This window comes from Panthera leo, chromosome A1 (assembly GCF_018350215.1).
Source record: "Panthera leo isolate Ple1 chromosome A1, P.leo_Ple1_pat1.1, whole genome shotgun sequence".
Lineage (NCBI taxonomy): Eukaryota > Metazoa > Chordata > Mammalia > Carnivora > Felidae > Panthera > Panthera leo.
In genome coordinates this window covers 172,853,214-172,874,118 of record NC_056679.1, presented here as the reverse complement: position 1 = coordinate 172,874,118, position 20,905 = coordinate 172,853,214, and the positions used below count along the sequence as shown (strand labels likewise).

The following is a 20,905-nucleotide window of genomic DNA, read 5'->3' as shown; positions in this document are numbered from 1 at the left end:
TTTTAAGATTCATATTCTCTCTCTCTCTCTCTCTCTCTCTCTCTCTCTCTCTCTCTCTCAAATAAATAAATAACTAAATAAATAAATAAGATATTAAAAGGACAACTTAATTTTAATATCTACCATGTTTAAGAGGCTGTAGTAAGCTCTGTACTATAACTTTTACTTGTATTTCTTATTCTCACAACAATGTTAACAAGTGATTTATCAAAATTTTGATAAAATTCCTGAATAGCCAATTTTTATGAAAGGGTTGAGTTTTTAAAGACTCACAGTTTGACTATTCCCCATGAAATAATATCAGGTAGGGGAGACTCATTCTCATAGTACACAGATCCACCTGTATTATGAAATGTCTGTTTTTTGCCTCAAATTGTTGCTACCAGCATTTGAAAAACTAATGGCTTCAGTGTTATAGCAGCTGTTTGACCTCTGTGTTTTACCGCAGCAGATTTTCACTGTTTTGACTACTACTAAATAAATGCATGAGTGACATTGCTATAGTCTATTAAAAAGATTTCATATTACAGTAATAAATATTAAAATATATCTTCACATAACAGGAACCTCAGTTACCCAAAGACCTTCTCATGCAAGCCATTATAATTTAAGAATTTTTTTTTTAACGTAGCTGCTAAAGTGGTGCCACCATGTGGTAATAGCAGAAACTCAGTTTAGAGTTCACTTTGGCGTACCAGCTTTTAAACTACATTTTTTTAAGTGATTTTCAAAATTTTTTGTGGGATTCATAATTTGTATATTAAGTAAGGCTTTATGTCAAACGTGCCTAAATCTTTTTTCAAATTTTTTTATTGTAAAATATAGATAACATAAAATTTATCAGCCTAATCCTATTTAAACATACAGTTCAGTGATATTAAGTGCATTCATAATGTTTGCAGCCATTACCACCATATATCTCTAGTATTTTTTTTCATCTAGTAAACCTGAAACTCTACCCATTAAACATTAGCTTCCCATTCTCCCCTCTTCTCATTTCTTCAAAACCACCATTCTACTTTTTGTCTTTATGATTTTGACTACTATAAGTACCTTATATAAGTTGGAATCATACAGTATTTGTCTTTTTGTGACTGGCTTATTTCATGTACAATAATGTACTTCAGGTTCATCCATGTTATACCATGTGTCAGAATTTCTTTTTAAGCTGAATAATATTCCATTATTTATACCACATTTTGTATATCCATGTGTTATCTGTGGATGTATATGGGTTCATGCCACATTTTAGCTATTGTGAATAATGCCACTAAGTTCAAAATCCTGTAAAATGTGGCATTCAACTTCAAGGAAAAGACGTCTATCTTTTAATAGGTCCTAAACTGGCTTGTGTTGGCTTGCCTGATGTTCTATAGTATGTATTTCTTTTCCAGGTGAACCGTCCTATTGGCAGGGTACAAATCTTTACTGCAGACTTGTCTGAAATTCCCCGTTGCAACTGTAAAGCTACTGATGATAACCCCTGTGGGATAGACTCCGAGTGTATCAACCGCATGCTGCTCTATGAGTGCCACCCCACAGTATGTCCTGCCGGAGGACGCTGCCAAAACCAGTGCTTCACTAAGCGCCAGTATCCAGAGGTTGAAATTTTTCGCACATTACAGAGGGGCTGGGGTCTCCGGACAAAAACCGATATTAAAAAGGTGAAGAAAGTTTTTCATAATTTATAGATTTTTTTTTTCTTCTTTGCATTTGCTTAATAGGAGTAGTTATTCTTGATGAATAGGAGATGATCATTAGAGGGAAGATAAGATAGTTAAGGATTAACCTTACTATTAGTCTTGCTGTGTCCTTCTAGAGTTTATAGGCTTGGGAAAGTCTCCTTTACCTCTAAAGTCCTTAGTATTAAACATGTTCACTGTGTATGAGGATGAAAAAATGAAGGGAATTCATAGAGATACTGTGACCTTATTTGCTCTTTTGTGACAATCCTGGAACCTGTAGTTAAGAGAAAGGGGATAATGAACATGTGATACAAAGGTGTTAATCACCTAATAAAATCTGTTTTCACTGGGTTTGAGTTCATGGAAAATGAAGAAGAGGATTAGGCCCTCTGTACTAAAAAGCACACTAACATCTACAATTTCAAACTTAGAAGGACCTGCAAGTTTCTGACAGATAATATTACGTAGTCTTTGTGTAGAATAAATCTTGACATTTTAATAAAATAAACTTTATTCTAGTTATGCTTTCTGAAGAATTCTGAAGTTTGTCTCTAGAAAAGGAAGTGAATATCAGTCTGTTTCGTTATTTGCTAAGTGGTTATTATCTACTGTGTGTTGGGCATTGTGCTCCAAATGCAGTGATCAATAATAGAGACATGGTTCATGTTTTCATAAAGTTTACATTCTAAGGGGGGCAGACATTGATCAAGTAATCACCCAGTGTGGAAGCACAAAGGGTTCTGGAGGCAGTGGTAAATGGTAAAGGGCCTGAAACTAGCTTTGACTCTGAGAATATTTTAAGTTGAAAATTGAAAGACAAATAGTTGTTGGCTTAGACTAGTTGAGTGTTAAAGCATTGCAGGCAAGGTGGACAGCAAGAGTGAAAGCTAGTATGGCCACAGTGTCAGGAGGACAGTATTGTAAAATGTGGAAAGGCAGCAGACAGAGCACGTTCTCTGGAAAAGGATCATAGTTTAGGGAAACTGACTTTCAGGTTTGGGGGCACTTAAAGGGTTCAACTATCCATGTCAGCATTATAATGGAGCCCTAGTTTACTTACTTTCATCTTGGTTGATCTTCATTGTCCAGTGTATCCCAGTCTTTCTCCTGGTAACCATGATAGGAGTGGGGAGGTGGTTTTCATTGTCAAATAGTTGAAGCATCGTATTTGTGTTTCTTGAATAATCCTTTGCTAAAGTGACTAGTTACGTGTACATGAACTTCTTTGGAGATTGTTATTTTCATTAATTTTTTAAAAAATAAGGTCTACCTGGGAACACAGTTGTGCTTTTTGCCATTAAGAGCTATTTCTTGTTCTAGGGTGAATTTGTGAATGAGTATGTGGGTGAGCTAATAGATGAAGAAGAATGCAGAGCTCGAATCCGTTATGCCCAAGAACATGATATCACTAATTTCTATATGCTTACCCTAGACAAAGTAAGTAATTTGTGTTACTTCCATTGTTATAAGATTGTGAAATTGATATTGTCCTAGTCATAGTGTTTGTAGGCATGGATTCACCACCCAAAATAATGTCTTTCCCTTAAATTTATAGGGATTGCTTGGTCAAGGTTCTGGAGTAGCTCAGTTTGCCCATTTCTTGGTATACATTCATTGCCAGAGGCAACAAAGCTATTTGCTTTCTTTTTGAACTGTTTAATTTGGGTATTATGTCTTTTAGTTTTTCCTATAGGATTAAAACTTGAAGCCAACAAAGTAAAATAATCATTCTTTTACCCTTTTGCTTTACAGATTGAGAAACTGATTTGTTAATATTTAGTACATTAAGAAGGTCTTAAAAATTGATTTTAGAACTCAGCTTCTGAACCCAACTCATCTTTCCAATTATAGGAATTTGCTGATGAGTTGCATTTCATTGGTGCCTAGAATTCTATTTGGGACTCATTCCTGATTCTAGCATCTTAGTGTGTTTATTTTCTGTGTATCAGATTCTTCCTAGTATCTGAATATTAGGGTCTGCCAGCTCCCCACCTCCACCTCTTTCACTGGCTGTTACAACAGATTTCTTTCCTGGTGTGAAACTTTGTGAACATTTATCAAGTTGAACCCTTTGGTTTATGAGATCATCACCTCCAGATATTCACATCTTAGTTTGAGATGGGGTCACATTATCAGTATTAAAATCTGCTTAGGTGATTTTTTTTTTTTTAATTTTTTTAACTTTTATTTATTTTTGAGAGAGAGAGTGCAAGTAGGGGAGGGGCAGAAAGAGAGGGAGACACAGAATCTGAAGCAGGCTCCAGGTTCTGAGCTGTCAGCACAGAGTCTGACATGGGGCTCAAACCCATGAACTGTTGAGATCATGACCTGAGCTGAAGCCAGACGCTTAACCAACTGAGCCATCCAGGTGCCCCCTACTTAGGTGATGTCTAATGTGTAGCCAGGGTTCAGGACTACCTAATTGAGAGGATGGGACAAGCTGCTGCTTCTAAGACAGTGGTCCTAAACTTCAGCATGTATCATAATCATCTAGTAGGCTTGTTATAACACAGATTGCTAGGCCCCACCTAAAAGTTTCTGCTTTAGTATATCTGAGGTGCAGCCCAAGAATTTGCATTTCTAGCAAGTAACAGATGTGGATTAGTGACTACACTTTGAGAACCACTCCTGGGAGAGTCAGATTTGACAAGTAGGAATTCTAGCTTATTAAAATACACAGGAAGTGTCTAATGAGCAGCATCTTTTGGAATTCTAGGACCGAATCATTGATGCTGGTCCCAAAGGAAATTATGCTCGGTTCATGAATCATTGCTGCCAGCCCAACTGTGAAACACAGAAATGGTCTGTGAATGGAGATACCCGTGTTGGTCTTTTTGCCCTGAGTGACATTAAAGCAGGTAAGAATCAATTAAGGATTCTGGAGCTAAGAAAGGAATGTCAGGTTTGAGCATCTAAAAATTCCCATATGCCCCATAATCCCAAAATGAGGTTTGCAAATTCTTGAGGATATATAAAAGACTTACAGGTACCAGGTGGTACTTGGCTTGGAGTATTTTCTTGGTGGTGGTGGTATGGTAAAATATACATAACATAAAACTTATCATTTAACCATTTTTTAATGTGTATAATTTTGTGGCATTAGATCCATTCATGTTGTTGTGCAACTAACACCTCCATCCATGTCTGTAACCCTTTCATCTTCCCCAAGTGAAACTGTGCACCCATTAAATGCTAACCCCCATTTTCTCTCTCCTCAGCCCCTGGCACCACTGCCAGACACTGTTCCAAGCATATTATATTTAATCCTTGCAAAAATGCGAGGTATATGGTATACCTATGTTACTTGAATTCTTAAGTCTGGCACTTCTAACCACCCTGGAGGAGTGTCCTGTGTATTAATTACTCAAATGTTAGCCACATGACTTTAGTTCTTAAATCTCTCCTGACTGCTTTCAGTACATTTGTACTTGGAACTTTATAGTCTTTATCCCTGGGGGTAGATTCCTCTACCAATCTCGGCACAAGTTTTTCTTCTCTTTTCTCCCATATTCACTTAGCTCAAGTAGCATGGTGTGGGAATTCACAGACCTTGTTCTTGTTCTCACTTGACTTCCAGTCTGCATGGGTGGGATAAGGGGAATGAGACAGAATGTGCTCAGTGCTATGTGGAGTGTCTGTGGGAGCTGCAGCCTTGGCAGGTAGAGTCTGAACTTTTCAGCTTGCTCTCATCTCATTCAGCTTCGTGGATTCTTCACATACCTGTTATACTTTGTCTACTACATGTATCATACTCCTTGTTTATCTTTTCTCCATCGCCCTTTGCCATCCCCTAAGTGCAGACCTCTCAAGGATTATTGTATATTGGACTCTTTTCTAGAAACATATGAGTCTTTCTTTTATGTGTACCGGTACCTTCTGATTTATTCTCTGTGCAGTATGTTTATATAGTGGATGGTGGGTAAGCAGCAGGTTATGTCAAGTATCCTGCTATCTTAAACTTTGTATATGTATGGTTGAGTTGCTTTATAAGTGCATTAAATTAATAAAAATTCAGTTATATACTTATAAATTGTGTAATAAGAATGGAATTGTATGAATAGAATTATCTATCATTCAGTGTGGTATTTCACAGTGGGTGTGAGAGGGGAGACATAACCCTGCTGTTATCTGGGTCAGTCTTCAGTTCCTGTAAGCTCCTTACATTGTGAACCTCACCAGGACATGAGTGATTCGAACCATTTGGACCCCTAAATGTAAGGCAGCTGCTTTATAATTTGCTTAGCCAAATAAGCAAATAATGATCTATATTAATTCAATATTAGATGAAAAACTATATGTATTGGTTAGTCTCACTGATGGAAGATAGGTCAGTCTGCAATGGGAAATCTTCCTAAGATTTGATAATTTTGACCTAATGATTATCATTTTATATGTTAATGGTGAACCATTACCCCCACCCAGAAATAGTCTCTTTTGTATACATATAGAGAATTATTTTGTTAGGCTTTCCCTAATGTGCTTTGAATTTGAATGTTGGTGTGTTTTCTTTGCTCTTTGCTCTGATAAAATGCACTTTTGACAGAAAGGGGACAATTTGTATCTTAAATCTGTACATCTTTGTTTTTTTTTTTTTTTAACTGTTTTAGCTCATGTATTTATTTTGAGAGAGAGAGAGTGCGTGTGAGACAAGGAGAGGGAGGAAGGGAGAGAGGGAGGGAGGGAGGGAGGCGCAGACTCCTTACCATCTGCACAGAGCCTGATGTGGAGCATGAATTCACGAACCACGATGTCATGATCTGAGCCAAAATGAGTCAGACCCTCAACCGACTGCGCCAACTAAGGAGCCCCTGTACATCTCTTTTTAAAGTTTACAAATTACTGCTATGTGCATTATGCCAAATTTTCTAAACAAGCTTGTGAGATTATTGTTGTTTCTTCATTTAACAAATGTACTCAGGGCTCAGATCACCCAGCTAGATTGTAGTAACAGGGATTTAAAGCCAGACCTTAGGTCTGTGGTATAGAGTTCTCTGGCATTACTCTGTATTGAGATGTCTCTCTTACTTAAGTTCTGCCAGGTTTGGCACAGAACAACAGGTGTTTTCTTCATACTTGCATTCCTAGTGCCTAGCAAATCACTGTATACAATGAGTTGTTGTTTGTTAGGTTTTGGTAATGAATTAATATATTTAGTATCTGAATGGGTTAGAAAACAAACAACTTGGGATAATTAACATGTCTGTAGTAAAGGCTATTTTAAATACTAAGTTGCTGAGCCATTTATGTTTTTCTGTTATTAAGTGTATTTGCTGATTAATAATTTTACAGGATTAGAATTTATTAATATAGTGGTGTTAGAGTTAATAAATCCCTTCCTACCCTCCCAAAGTTTTGTTCTCTAATAAGTCAGTATCCTTTATGATTAATACAGAAATAACGTAATTAGGGGTACTTGGGTGGCTCAATTAAGCATCCCAACTTCAGCTCAGGTCATGGTCTCGCAGTTTGTGCATTTCAGCCCTGCATCAGGCCATGTGCTGACAGCTTGGAGCCTGGAGCCTGCTTCAGATTCTGTGTCTCTCTCTCTCTCTCTGTCTCTACCCCGTGCTTGCTTGTGCGCTTGCTCGGTCTCTCTCTCAAAAATAAACACTAAAAAAATTTTTTTTAAAGAAATAAGGTAATCAAAGCCATAGATGTTAATATATTCATGGTCTTTTATGCAGGCACTGAACTTACCTTCAACTACAACCTAGAATGTCTTGGGAATGGAAAGACTGTTTGCAAATGTGGAGCCCCAAACTGCAGTGGCTTTTTGGGTGTAAGGCCAAAGGTACCTTCCAAACGTTTCCATCGGGAATAATGGTGTGGTCCTCCCTCCCTAACCAGTGGCACGGCTGACTCTTTAAGATGTCTCTTTGGAATTAAAACATTGGGGTCTGGCACTTAAATAAGCATTCTGATGATCAGTTTGGTTATACAAGAGCTGATCTTTGGGTATTGTTGATGTGTTTTAAGCAGTCTGACTTCTAATTGGTGATACCTTTCTAGCTAAAAAAACTGTAAAATAGGAATCCGTAAAGTAGGTTACTTTCCATGTCTTTATTGGTCTCAGCTAATCTCACTTACATTTCCTAATAAGCTTCTTACATTCTTGGTGTCTGTGTCTCCCTCTTTCTCTCTTTTAAAGCTATCAAAAAATCCAATATTGAATTTAAGATTCTAAATGTAGTATAACACTGTAGATAAACATAGGACCCTTAATCTTTTCATCTTAACAAAGTATAAATATTGTTGTGTCTTACTTCCTGGGTTTTTATGTACATTTTAACTGATCTACAATTCTGTAAATGTAAAGAATTGCTTGCAAGTCTGTATCTTAAATACTATAAAATTTTTTTCCTTGCTGTTACATCGTCTTCTTAACTATCATCTTTAGTGACTGTTAAATTTTTTACATAATGGATGGACCATAATAGATGAACATGCATCTAGATTTCTCTATCATAAGTTAAAGTACATTGAAAATTGAAGTTTAATTTTGATGAAGAGTAAACTACACAATGACTCCAATTGGGTATTTCCTATTATGCTTTTTTGATTATAGAAGTCAATATTAAGAACTGAAAAATGCAAATTAGCATAGAAACCAATAACTAAAGGGGTTCAAAAACACATGAAGATGATGAACACCCACAAAATATTCTTTTGTTAAATAACAAAATTATCTTTATATTTTTTTTCATTAGTTGGTTGGTTAAATGGTCTTGTTTCTTAAAGGTGTCCAGTTGATTTATTCCCTATAAATCAAAATAATAACTATGTTTAACACAAGTGTAAAGGTGTTACATTCACTAGGGATATCAGTTTCTGCATCCTTAACATCTATGTAACATTTCACACATGAATCAGTGAGAAAGAATTTTGAGAGAAGTTTAGAAATGGGAGATCACTGTGAGATAGTAATAAGTTGAATTGATCCTGGATGTTTCTAATCTAACATAAATAATGCGATGAAAACCATGGGGTTTGGTAAGCAAGTGTGGGCTGCAGGGAACACAGAGGAGACGTGCTGGTTGCACCAGGGTCTGTCTTGGGGAGTAGTGGACATGAATCTAATTTGACATAGATGAAGGCACATAGCTTGTTGAGGGCAAGGATAATGAATTAGTTTTCTGTGTCTTCCTAGCATGTGACTCTTAGTAAAGTGCTCAGTGAAGGGGTGTTGAATAAATTAAGAAATCTGTATGCGTACACACACATACATACCCAGACAAACATAAAAATAAAACTTACAAAAGGGGAACCTTTAATACCAGCCTTGTATGTTAACAAAAAAGTTTATTTCTCTTATTTCATGCAGGTGGCAGGAGTAGTTCATAGAAAAGTTAGAATTAATGCAACTATTTATTGGGTACCTATGATGTGCCAGGTGCCTTTCCTGTATTTTCTCTTATCTTTACAACAGTCTATGAGGATTGTCTCTTCCCAGAGGAGAGACTGAGGCTCAGAGAGAATAGTTAACCTGGTCAAGATCATACAACTAATGTATCGACAGAATGCTGACTGCTCAATATCTGACCTCTAGAATCAACCCATTGCCACGGAAGAAAAGTCAAAGAAATTCAAGAAGAAGCAACAGGGGAAGCGCAGGACCCAGGGTGAAATCACAAAGGAGAGAGAGGATGAGTGTTTCAGCTGTGGGGATGCTGGCCAGCTCGTCTCTTGCAAGAAGCCAGGCTGCCCAAAAGTTTACCACGCTGACTGTCTCAATCTAACCAAGCGACCAGCAGGTTGGTGCTAAAATCCATTTAGGGTGCTCTTTGTTCTCTGCTGTAATTGTAACAGCCCCTTGGTCTTCCCAAGCATAGCGTTGAGGGGGTATGGTTCATGTTCTCATTCTGGAAATAAATGACAATAAAGGCTTGGAATCCTAGGTTACAGAGAAGCGAACAGAAGCTTACTCATCATATGTCAAGCACTTTATTTACAATTTATGTTATGTTATTTTATCCTCCCAGCAACCCATAAAGATGAGACCTTTTCACCTTCCCATGATGCAGATGAGGAAACTGAGAGTCCAGTTTGGTGAGATGAATTGTCACAATAGAGCATATAGATGGAGGAGCTGGACTGAAAGCCAGGTTTTCTGACCTCAAGGCCACTAAGCCATGTTTCCTTTCTAAAGAAAGAGAGGTTAAGACAGCATAGAGTTTGGGGTTATTCCAGTCAGTGAGTTGTGGACTAGACACCCTTTTAGCCCCCCTCACCTACACCCCTCTGAAGGAGAGTCAACTGTATCAGCTAACGCGTGAGAGAGCTGCTTAGGCAGACAGTGTCTGGGAATTGGTAGCTAGAGAAGCCACTAACTTTTGAGCAGTTACTTGGAGTTAGAAGAGTTTTGAGGCACTTGGATACGTGGTCTGTTTTTGATGACAGAGGTATGAAAGCAGTATGGAGCCACTCCCAGTGAGATTATACGTCACTAGTGGCCTGCTTCCGGGAATTGCAGAAAGAGAAGAATTTTAGGGTGAGAGTGAGAGGAGTTTGTCTCTGAACTAGCTTTCCTTCAGTGTACAGTTGCTAGGGTAATGAAATCATATAAATGGAGGTAGTGTGAGGGCAAGGCCACAACATGACCTGTCAGCGCCAGGAAATAGAAATGGAGAATCGTTTCAAAATCAGTAACTCAAGATTATAGCTGGCACAGGCCATACTAGAACTGATCTTGCCTATGAGCCAGGAGTCAGGGCTAGCATAGTTTATTTGAAAACTATGAGCCGAGGCAGAAACACTGTCCATGGCAGAGACTCTCAGGTGTCATGAAATGGGGGTAAATAGATGGTAAGTAAAGGTCTTTTCCACTGGTTCTGTGTGCACAGTATAGGTCAAGTTTGTGCTGGTTTCAAGGCTTAAAATTGAGCAAAGGAAAATCTGTTCCCATTTTTCACAGTTGTGTATCAGTTCCCTGTTCCTAAATATAACCAAATAAGCAGAAGTTTAAATAATTGAGATTATCCCCTTAGAGTTGAATATTTTAAAGGCTATATAAGACAAATGGAGTTTGCAAACCTGTGAAAGTAATATCTTCACATTCTATCTAAAGGGACATTTGGGTTTTTTTCCCCCTTGATAGAAATAGTCATAGTAATAAGAAATTACCTCTGCTTGTATATTTAGTTGATACTTACTTGCTATTTGGTACTTGGCTTTTATTTTTATGTGTTGTACAGGAGAATCTGAGATTCTGGGGCAAGGGGAGGTATTGGATGAGTGACCTGATCTGCAGAAGGTGGCAGTTTGAAATCACTCCTTTGACCCAGGCTCAGAGCCATGGCCCATTTCATGTACCTTGCTTATTTTCCTAAGGGTTTGTTTCACATCTGTGTTTTCAGGGAAATGGGAGTGTCCTTGGCATCAGTGTGACATCTGTGGGAAGGAAGCAGCCTCCTTCTGTGAGATGTGTCCCAGTTCCTTTTGTAAGCAGCATCGGGAAGGGATGCTCTTCATCTCCAAGTTGGATGGGCGTTTATCTTGTACTGAGCATGACCCCTGCGGGCCCAACCCTCTGGAACCTGGGGAGATCCGTGAGTATGTGCCTCCCCCAGTACCGCTGCCTCCAGGCCCAGGCACTCACCTGGCAGAGCATTCATCAGGAGTGGCTGCTCAGGGGCCCAAGATGTTGGATAAGCTGCCTGCTGACACCAACCAGACACTGTCACTGTCCAAAAAAGCTCTGGCAGGAACTTGTCAGAGGCCACCGCTGCCTGAAAGACCTCCTGACAGAACTGACTCCAGGCCCCAGCCTGTAGATAGGGTCAGGGACCTTGCTGGGTCGGGGACCAAACCCCAATCCTTGGTATCCAGCCAGAAGCCACTGGACAGGCCACCTGCAGTGGCAGGACCAAGACCCCAACTATCTGACAAACCCTCTCCAGTGACCGGCATAAGCTCCTCACCCTCAGTCAGGTCCCAACCACTGGAAAGACCTCTGGGGACAGCTGACCCAAGGCTGGATAAATCCATAGGTGCTGCCAGCCCAAGGCCCCAGTCACTGGAGAAAGCCCCAGTCCCTACTGGTCTAAGACTTCCACCTCCAGACAGACTGCTAGTCACCAGTGGTCCCAAACCCCAGACTTCAGACAGGCCCCCAGACAAATCCCATGCTTCTTTGTCCCAGAGACTCCCACCTCCTGACAAAGTACTATCAGCTGTGGTCCAGACCCTGGTAGCTAAAGAAAAAGCACTGAGGCCCGTGGACCAGAATACTCAGTCAAAAAATAGAGCTGCTTTGGTAATGGATCTCATGGACCTAACTCCTCACCAGAAAGAACGGGCTGCTTCACCTCATGAGGTCACATCACAGATTGATGACAAGATGCCGGTGTTGGAATCAAGCTCATGGACTGCCAGCAAAGGTCTAGGGCAGATGCCGAGGGCTGTAGAGAGAGGCAGTGTGGCAGATCCTATCCTGCAGCCACCAGGGAAAGCAGCAGTCCCTTCGGAGCACCCCTGGCAAGCGGTTAAATCACTGACCCAGGCCAGACTTCTCTCTCAGGCTCCTGCCAAGGCTTTTTTATATGAGCCAACAACTCCGGCCTCAGGAAGAGCATCTGCGGGGGTGGAGCAGACACCAGGGCCTCCCAGTCAAGCACCGGGCCTGGTGAAGCAGGTGAAGCAGATGGCTGGAGGCCAGCAACTACCTGGACTTGCTGCCAAGAATGGGCAATCCTTCAGGCCTCTTGGGAAGGCCCCATCCTCCCTCTGTACTGAAGAGAAGAAGTTGGCAACCGCAGAGCAGAGTCCCTGGGCCCTGGGAAAGGCCTCACCAGGGCCAGGGCTCTGGCCCATAGTGGCTGGACAGACAATATCACCGTCTTGCTGGTCCTCTGGGAGCACACAGACATTGGCACAGACTTGCTGGTCTCTTGGAAGAGGGCAAGACCCTAAACCAGAGCAAAATACACTTCCAGCTCTTAACCAGGCTCCTTCCAGTCACAAGTGTGCAGAGTCAGAACAGAAATAATACGAGTAAATGTCACATGACCAGACCAGCTGCCCCCAGGGTTCTTGGGGAAGGGAAATCATCTTTCTTTTCCCCTCTTAAAAAAACAGACCCCAACACTTTCCCACTGTTATTCTTTCCTTATATCCCAGCACTCAGAACTCTTGTGACATTAGCCAGTGGGGGCATGTGGTTGTGTAAACCATGTATGGAAATCCAAGTGGGCCCCAACCAAGGAGACAGACAGACTTGGGTCTTTTTCCTCCAACCTTTACACATGGTAACTTGAAATAAAAAGTCCACTCTGGAGTCAAGCATGGGATTCAATTCCACTGGTTAGGTTGGAAGCTAGAGGGGCTCTCGAAGCTATTTCTCTAGTTCTACGGAGCCCCATTGAGGGCCCTGATGAACACTTGGGAGGAACTGACATCTATTCATATCAGTGGTGATTTCTTGAGCATTCACATGTCCTAGGCCAGGTGCTAGTCACTGACAGGAGATACAGAGATAAAGAAGACCTGATCCCTGTGAGCCTAACATGCCTGCCTGGGTTCCCAGGCTGTTTTCACGAACCTTTGACCAGGAAATAACAGGAAGTTCTGAGGGGCCCTGGGGCTCCACAGACTCATTTTGTAATGTCCTCTGTGGCCCCAGAAGTGGTTGTGTTGAGTAAGTGTCTCCTGGTTGAGTGTGCACATTTATGCACACACCCTTATGTGGAGGTCTCCTCTATAGGTGAGAGGGGGTTGCATCAAGGCCATGTGGAGCTGTTGGCTGGGCAGAATCTAAAGATCTGTCCTGGGCAGAGTAGCTGGTTGTGGGGGCTGAGCTCTACAAGGACGTAGCTTTCCCAGAGTATAAGAAGGCAATTGGCAAGCTTACCTTTCTCTTCTACTGATTTTCCTCCTTTTACATCAACCCACCCCATGCCTGCCCCCCAAACACTCAGGTGCTTTCAGATTTCAGAGTCGGGCAGTGGACATAGGGAATCTCTGGCAAGCTCTGGGCTAGATCTACTGCTGGCTCAGGGAGAGTGCCAGATCCTGATAGAAAATTACTTCTCTTTTGATCCTTTGCCCTCCTACCTGAATGGAGGGAGTCCTCTCCTTCACTGGTAGATTCTACCACCCTATCCCTGAGAATTGCTGTGTTCTATATTGAGAGCACCTGCCTGCTGACTTAGTTCAAAGGCAAGCCAGAACCCTTCCCCTATGACTGGCAAGATATGGTGTTTAGAGCAATGTCCAGTCTGAGAGATGATTCCTCATAACTGCTGATTATCTGTTACTGCTGCCCTGAGCTGGGGCCCAAGGGCTGGGAAATCTGTTGGTGCTACCCTGCCCTACTATTCACCCAGCTCACCAACTGCCAACAGGAAGTGCTGTTTGGCCAGTTCCTTCCCATTTACTCACCCCTCCTTTGTCCCTAGACCAAACGTTTACCTCTCTGCTTTGCCAACTTAGCCAGCAGCTTTAGCCAACAGGCCATCTCCTGGCCCAAATGTCTCCCGGCCATTCTGTCTCAGTTATGGCTTTTACACCCTCAACAGGATTCTGTATTTTGTCCCAATTTCCTCCTCCTAAGTTCCTATTGAGGTTACCCATATCATTTCTAAGGAGGGAACAATAGTTACAGAAGCATTTGCGCTTTATATAAAGATTAAAAGAAGAATTTGCATCTATTTCCCAAAGTCTGTCTCGGGATGAGACACTTGAACTCAGGCAGAGGTACGAGGCTGGGCAGGGCTGTCCCAAGTTTAGGGGCATACCTCTGCATCTCACTTAGACCTCGGAATATCCTCTGTAAATTCCACCTGCCTAGTTCTCCCCTTTTCATCCTCTCTTCCCACATCATGAGAGAGGAAATGCTCTTTATTCAAAAGGAAGAGAAAACAAAGCATCTTATTTTCTTTTAAAAAAAATTTTAAACCATGGAAAAGATATTTTTAAAGAAATCCACCCAGAACATTAAAGTTCACTATATTAAGTATTTATCATGTGTGAGAATAATAAGTATATAACTGCAGCTAGTAGGTCCCTTTCCCTAATCTCTTAGGCTGTATGAGTAGGGTTTGCTTGGTGCCAGTCCTGTGCCCTTTTCTCTCCTGTCATCAGTAGTTGTGATCAGAAAAAGATATTCGCACTGCACTGTCAGAATCTCCTTTCACTATGTTGTGTGTTAAATTACCGTAGCTCTTTGTTTCATGAAATAAACTGTGAATTTGGGGGGGGCGGGGTATGTGCAGGCTATGTAAAAAAATTTTAAGTGGAGAAGTTTGATCCTTAAATAGCTTCTCTGAAGTAGGCTTTGGTAGGTAATTGACTTGACAGCCGCTCTAGGACAAGGAGTTAAGGGAAAGGTGGGCCATGATTGGCCACTTTGTGATTTTGTTTTGGTTCTTTCCATTCTCCACCATTTACTGGAAACTTCCTTCCAGACTTGCCTGGGAAAACAACTTTTGAGTTGTGCTTGGTTTGGGGTGGGGGATGGTGGCAGTTCTTTATCTAAATGGATGGACAGCCAGGCTTTTGTGAGGGTTACTGAAAGACTCTTAGGTGGAATGGAAACTAGAAATTGAGCTATCAGGCCCACTGATAGCAGCATCTGATACCAGATTGTTAACATCATGAAAGCAGTCACCATACAATTAGAAGCAGAGTCAGAAGGACTGGTCTGTTGGGAAATTGAGACCCTTGCATGAAGGACAGTGGTGAGGGAGTGACCTTGCCAGCCCTTGGGGACTCTCCTGGAGTCTTGTACTGAGACCTTTGTTCCAGAGGGCGTGAATTGGCAGTTAAAAGGAAAGCTTTTCTCTTAGAAACTCCTGATCTTTGTGCAGGATGGTATTTTGGTATTTGGCCAAGGGCCTGGAAATCAGGATCTCAAGAGTGTCTGCCTCTAAGCCAGTCCTCAGGAAATGTTTCAGAGGGGGAAGCCATGGCTGGCTTCCATAGGTAACTAAAGAACCAATATGTCTCCTAGCCCTGTTAAGTCAGAAAAACTGTTGAAATTTGAATTCAAAGCCTCATTTGCTTCTCCTGGAGCAAACCCATTGTAATAGCAAAATAGCTGTCATTGCTACAGAAGCATCCCAGGTTTTTAAATGTCTGCTTCCCCCTGAAGTTACTGAGTTTGAGGTGATTTACATCACTGTGTTGATCCTCTAATGAAAAACTACCAAATCTGCATCTTTAGCATTGATGGAAATAATTGTTTTATCTTCACATTCTCTACCCCACACTACAGTCAGGGCACGAAGTGCATCAGCGATCCTTTTCCAGGCTCAGCAGCATCTACTTACTGGAGCTGGACTCCCAGGTCACATCATGAGAACAGAATGGCAGGAAGGAAGTCTGGTCCTGGCAGCTTCCCCTGTGGAGAGGAATCAGGAAAGCACTAAATGTGGATGGATTTTGCCCTCAGCTCCTATAAAGTGGGTTTTCTCCTAAGGCTTTTTGGGGGATATTGTCATCCTCTTGGGGTTTGTCAACCAGGAGGTCAGAGTGACCCAGTGTCCTAACCTGAGATCATGACAAGAAAGGAGCTGCCACAGCCCCTTTTCCTGCTGAATAATGCTTGGGCTGCTTCATGAGCTAGACATTCCAGATCACTTAGAGCTAGGTAGCTGCTGCATGAGACTTTCATTGGCTACAGCCAGTGAGCTCTCAGCCGAGCTTCCTAGGGCCAGTGCAGCAGGGCCAGAGGTTGCTGTAGTACAATTGAAATAAGAATAGATAATTGCTTTGAACACACACAAAAAAATGTAATGATGGTGCTAATTTTCTGGTATAAATAAGCACTGCCAAGGGGTGAGGGACTGGTGACTTGAGAAACCCGGGTTCCTGTTTGGGAGGAAGAAATTTCATGTGGAATGGTTTCTTTGAGGCTCTATTAGAGAAGAAGGCAGAGCCTCAGTGAATCCTGCACCCAACCCTGGAGTGGTTCAGCGCAGTCCTAAATGGAAGAGATGCTGTATCCAGACGAGGGTGGTCATTGAGTTTCTCAGGGCTGGTGTCACCTTGTCACCTGGTGTAGTCTCCGTCCACACTGCCTAGGACAGGTTGGTAGAGAGCTCCTACTGTGGGGTTCTCCTTCGGTTACCTTCTGCCCCTCTCTACCTCTTCCACTCTCATGGGAGCACCTCTATTGCTTATGAAGACTAAGGGTAATATTTCTTAAGGAGGTGGAAAGAGTTTATTTTAATTAGAAATCCACCGCCTGAGAAGAAATGTTTCCTACCAGCATAAGCAAAATCATGTTAAACTCTTACATGGTCCCTTCTCTGGAGCTGCTTTCCCATGGCTTTCAAAACTTCAGGCTATTGAGGGGCTTCAGGTGTAACACGCTGGAAGTCCAGTAAAGCTTTGTGGACAGGAGATGAGCCCAGGGAGTAGGAGCAGAAGTGAATGGTCCTGGTGCTTTAAACTTCCAGGGGAGGGGCAGAGAACAGGCGGTCTCCAGGTCCAAGGTGGGTGCTGCCTGTGTGTGCATGTAGAGGAGTGTGTTGAAGATGGATGAGTGCAGCACACAGGAGCTCATGGAAGAGCAGCTAAGTCTTGGCAAAGAAACAAGCTGACAATAGAGATCTCTATATTTTTAAGAAAGGGTTGTGGGGGGGGGGGGGTGTCGGCTGAGGTCCATCACTGGTCTTTTGCCCCCTCCCCCCATAGATGGTCAGCTGTAAGTGAAACTCTTAGTGAAAAAGAGGGGAGCCCTGTAGGAGTCCCCATAAACATGTACTGTAATTCTTTGTATATAGAAAAATTACTGTAAAGTAAAGTTTAACTTTACTCTTATGGCCCTTGCCCTGTGTTTTGTTTGTTGTCCGTGGGGAGATGTAGCTTTAACAGGAGGGAGGATGTGTTTGGGTGAGAGCAGAACCAGCCCCTGAGATAGTTCCCAGGTCCGGGACTTGGTGGAGGTGAGCCTCTCCTCTAAGCATCTCCCAGGAGTTGTGTGGGTTTTCTCCCTGCAGCCACCATCTGCCAGAATGTTTTTCACTTCCTTTGGGAATGGCTGGTGTCTGTTTTAGCCCCTATACAGGAAGCTTCCATTACCCATAAAGGAAGGGTATTTTTGAGGAATTGGTTTTAAAAAGGGAAGTGGAACCATAGTACTTTCTGAGTGTGAGTCTGGCCATTCTGGCCAGGTTTTTAGTTCTTCAGAGATAGGTGCTAGGCACTGTAGAAGACCTGGCCTAGGCCTCCCATACTAGAAAGAACTGCCATATGCTTTTTAGTTGAAGAGGAAGCATCAGCCCTGTGTACAGTAATGCCTGATACTTCTAAGGCCCAAAAATATACTTTGAGGGAATCTTCGGAGTCTGTCTCTCCTTCTGACCTAGTCCTGAACTTCCTACCCCTTCAGCACAAAGCCCTGGGGCGGGGGGTAGCGTGAGAAGACAAGCATTCAGTCCTAGAGTTACTTTTTGCTCTGGATCTTCAGCATCCTGAACTGGGTGATGGTCACCTCATTTTACAGATGAGAAACTCAGGCCGAGTTCAGGTCCTTTTTCTGTTGATAGCTGAACTGGATCCCAGTCTGGATCTAAAAGACCTTTCTGTCTTGCAGAATGTAGGATTCTTCTTCCATTAAACCACATTGTAAGATACTGCTGAGAAGCTTAGGATCTGAGCCACAGACATGACTCATGGACCTAGACATGACAGTAGTGGTAGAACCAGCCAGTCTGAGGTAGGAGTACTTGACCCTTTGATCTCTGGACACCATTTAAACCTTGCTCTTCTCGACACCAAGATGGAATCGTGAGCTTTGCTTTGCGTTGCCCCAACCACAACCTCTCACCTATCTTTGTCTCCCCTAAAGAACAGGAAAAAGCCCTTTTGTTTCTCTATTATCTCAGCTGCATCCCTGGGGTGAAGTTACTTGGTTTCCAAAAGAGTAAGAGCTGGTAGGAGCCTTAATATAGGAAGTTAGGACAGCCAGGTGGTCCCAGAAAGAACTAGGTGTCTTGGCACAGCAGGGAGAGGGGCTGAGTGTGATTCACAGTGCATTGATTTTATTTACAAATCAGAAGCCACTTAAATAATCTGAAGACACAAGTGCTGTCCAGGGCAGGAGCCTGGGTCCAAATAAGCCTTTACCCTCCTCGTGCCCATCAGTCAGACCAATGCTGCCTCCATTCCATGGGCCAGCACAGGCAGGTGCCACCCCTGCTGCCATGGGGACTGGGGGTAGCTCAGACAGTTGACCACTCAACCCCAGATGAGAGCTAGGTCTAGCTCTTCTGGGGCAATCCCTTTAATATCCCCTTCAGCCCCCCAGGCCAGGTGAGCTGAGCGGTGGTGACTCAGTGATGACAACAGCTGTAGAAGTAGGGGTTTGCCTTCTGGCCCAGGTCCACGCCCTTGTCCTCTGTCAAAGAGAGGTGGCAACTTAGCACCATTCTGTTTGGGGATCAGGTAACTTGTGAAGGGGGCAAGATGCAGCGGGCCTAGAGGAAGTCTCCAGAGAGGCTGGGGAAGCACACACCTGTCATCACCTGGAAGGCAGCCACACTGACGTAATCCTCTGCCACTTTCTGGAAGAGCTCGTCTGGCAGGAAAAAGGACAAGTCAGTGAGGGCTCAAAGCCAGTAACCCTGGAATCACCCAATAACCCAGCCCTCTAGGCTCTTCTCTGCCGCCTCTGGTGCCCCTGCCTGTTCTGCTGTGAGGCCCAGGACAGCACTCACCCACACTCTGGCCTGTCTTGCTGGATGTTTCAAAGAGCTGAGCTTTGATATCTGTAAGGAGAAATGACTAAAGCCTCCTACCTGAGAATCAGGTGGACAAAAAGGGGAAGGCTAGCAATTCAGGGAATCTTAATGGACCCCACACATTCAGGGAGGCCAGAAGACTTTCCCAAGGGATCTTGCCATGGCAGCTAAGGCAGTCCCTATTTTATGATCCACCCAAGCAGCCACTTCCCCCACCCCCAGAGAGCTGAGGAATAGCTACTGTCTGCATAGTCCTGGACGTCGTGGAAGTCCACACGTCGACGCCGCCTGTCCTCCTCCAGCAGATCACTCTTGGTGCCGCACAGGTAGATCTGACAGCCCTGGAGCAGAAGGCAAGGTCAGGGTCACTCCCATGGACCACCAGCCTCTGGTCCTCTGGTGAGGTCTGGCACTTACCTCCTCTAGGTTGCGCAGTTCCTTCACCCAGAACTTTGCCCGCTCAAAGCTGCTGCTATCCGTCAGGTCTTGATGTGGGACGCACAGGAAACACACCAAGGGTCAGGGGCTGTTCTCTAAGGCCGGCCTGACACCCAACCCTTCTTGTTTGAGGAACAGGCCAGAGCCTCTCTTACCGTAGCAGACGATGGCAGCCTTGGCACCCCGGTAGTAGATTCGGCTCATCGCCTCGTAGCGCTCAGAGCCTGCTGTGTCCTGAAGGGCAGGGAGCGGCTTAGCCCTGGCCTGAGTTACTGAGCAGTATACTCCCCAAGACTGCAAACTACTATCACGTCCTTCAGACCCCTATTTTTAAACTGGGGTTTAGAGAACGGCCTCTAAGAGACAAGTTAGTCAGTAATAGGAGAACCTAAGCCTCCTCAGGATTGGGTGATCTCAGGACTACTTGCCCAGGGGACTTACCCAAATACCTAAAGTCACCGTCCGGTCTCCAACGGACATCACCTTGGCCACGAAGGCGGCCCCGATGGTCTGCAATCAGGGGGAAGCGATCAGGGCCGCGGGTGCCGGTCAGCTCCCTCCCACTCGTGCCCGGCCCCGCGGAGCGCACTCACGTTCTGATAGGGCCCCACCAGGAAGCGGTCGTGCACGTATCGTTCCACCAGGCTCGTCTTGCCCACGTACTCCTTGCCCAGCATCACCACCTTGACGTCCACGCGCTGCCCGCTCATGCTCCCGGGGCCGCCTCACCCGCGTCAGGGTCCTGAGCGGGGGCGGAGGCAAACCCGGATCTCCGCTCAGGCAGGCAGCGCCCAAACCTCGGTCCCCGACCCCAGGCACCAACCTACGACTGGAGACACTGCGTCGGCTCGGCCTCCGGCAGTGCCCCCGTCTGCCCCGTTCTCTGGCCCCAGGCGCGGATCCTCCTTCGAAGTCCCCCCAGGACTCGGGGCGGCCTGAGAGCGCGCGCGGCAGCGCCCTTAACGGCGCCGCACGCCGCACGCCACCGCCCAGCTCGTTTGCTGGGCTTAGGCGTCGTTCCCGCACGGATTCCCCACGGAACCTGGGGCCCTTTCAACCTGGGTCAGACCCGCAGCTCCGCGACTCCCGCGGGGGAGGGGG

The 20,905-nt window shown here is 43.9% G+C and overlaps 2 protein-coding genes across 7 annotated transcripts in view; one reads left to right on the top strand and one right to left on the bottom strand.

The window, feature by feature from the left end:
• NSD1 (nuclear receptor binding SET domain protein 1) overlaps positions 1–12,962 on the top strand; it is a 141,858-nt gene extending 128,896 nt beyond the window's left edge. For all 4 annotated transcript variants that reach the window (XM_042945677.1, XM_042945669.1, XM_042945685.1 and 1 more), the window contains 6 exons: positions 1,395–1,664; positions 3,006–3,122; positions 4,402–4,543; positions 7,370–7,476; positions 9,232–9,436; positions 11,039–12,962. In XM_042945677.1, coding sequence (XP_042801611.1) covers positions 1,395–1,664; positions 3,006–3,122; positions 4,402–4,543; positions 7,370–7,476; positions 9,232–9,436; positions 11,039–12,669 — 2,472 coding nt within the window. In that variant the 3' untranslated portion in view covers positions 12,670–12,962. The remainder of the gene's footprint in view (positions 1–1,394; positions 1,665–3,005; positions 3,123–4,401; positions 4,544–7,369; positions 7,477–9,231; positions 9,437–11,038) is intronic.
• A 2,975-nt stretch (positions 12,963–15,937) lies between these two features.
• On the bottom strand, positions 15,938–20,895 carry RAB24 (RAB24, member RAS oncogene family). Of its 3 annotated transcripts, XM_042945714.1 has the most exons (9): positions 20,628–20,895; positions 20,398–20,546; positions 20,246–20,314; positions 19,960–20,038; positions 19,784–19,851; positions 19,608–19,707; positions 19,343–19,393; positions 19,141–19,203; positions 18,651–19,023 (listed from the first exon to the last, which is right to left on the bottom strand). In XM_042945714.1, the coding sequence occupies exons 2-9, from the start codon at positions 20,512–20,514 to the stop codon at positions 18,959–18,961; spliced, it is 612 nt and encodes a 203-aa protein (XP_042801648.1). In that variant the 5' UTR covers positions 20,515–20,546; positions 20,628–20,895; the 3' UTR covers positions 18,651–18,958. The 3 variants fall into 3 exon arrangements, with proteins under 3 accessions (XP_042801657.1, XP_042801648.1, XP_042801641.1); XM_042945723.1 differs by lacking the exon at positions 18,651–19,023 and adding an exon at positions 15,938–16,020 and having other exon boundaries at positions 20,398–20,895; XM_042945707.1 differs by having other exon boundaries at positions 20,398–20,895.
• Positions 20,896–20,905: the final 10 nt, after the last annotated feature.

Coding starts and splice junctions, on each gene's coding strand:
- RAB24 (XM_042945707.1), bottom strand. CDS start 20,514: ATGAGCGGGCAGCGCGTGGACGTCAAGGTGGTGATGCTGGGCAAGGAG. Junction 19,708..19,783: donor AACTGCGCAACCTAGAGGAG/GTAAGTGCCAGA, acceptor CTTCTGCTCCAG/GGCTGTCAGATCTACCTGTG. Junction 19,204..19,342: donor CAAGACAGGCCAGAGTGTGG/GTGAGTGCTGTC, acceptor TTTTCCTGCCAG/ACGAGCTCTTCCAGAAAGTG.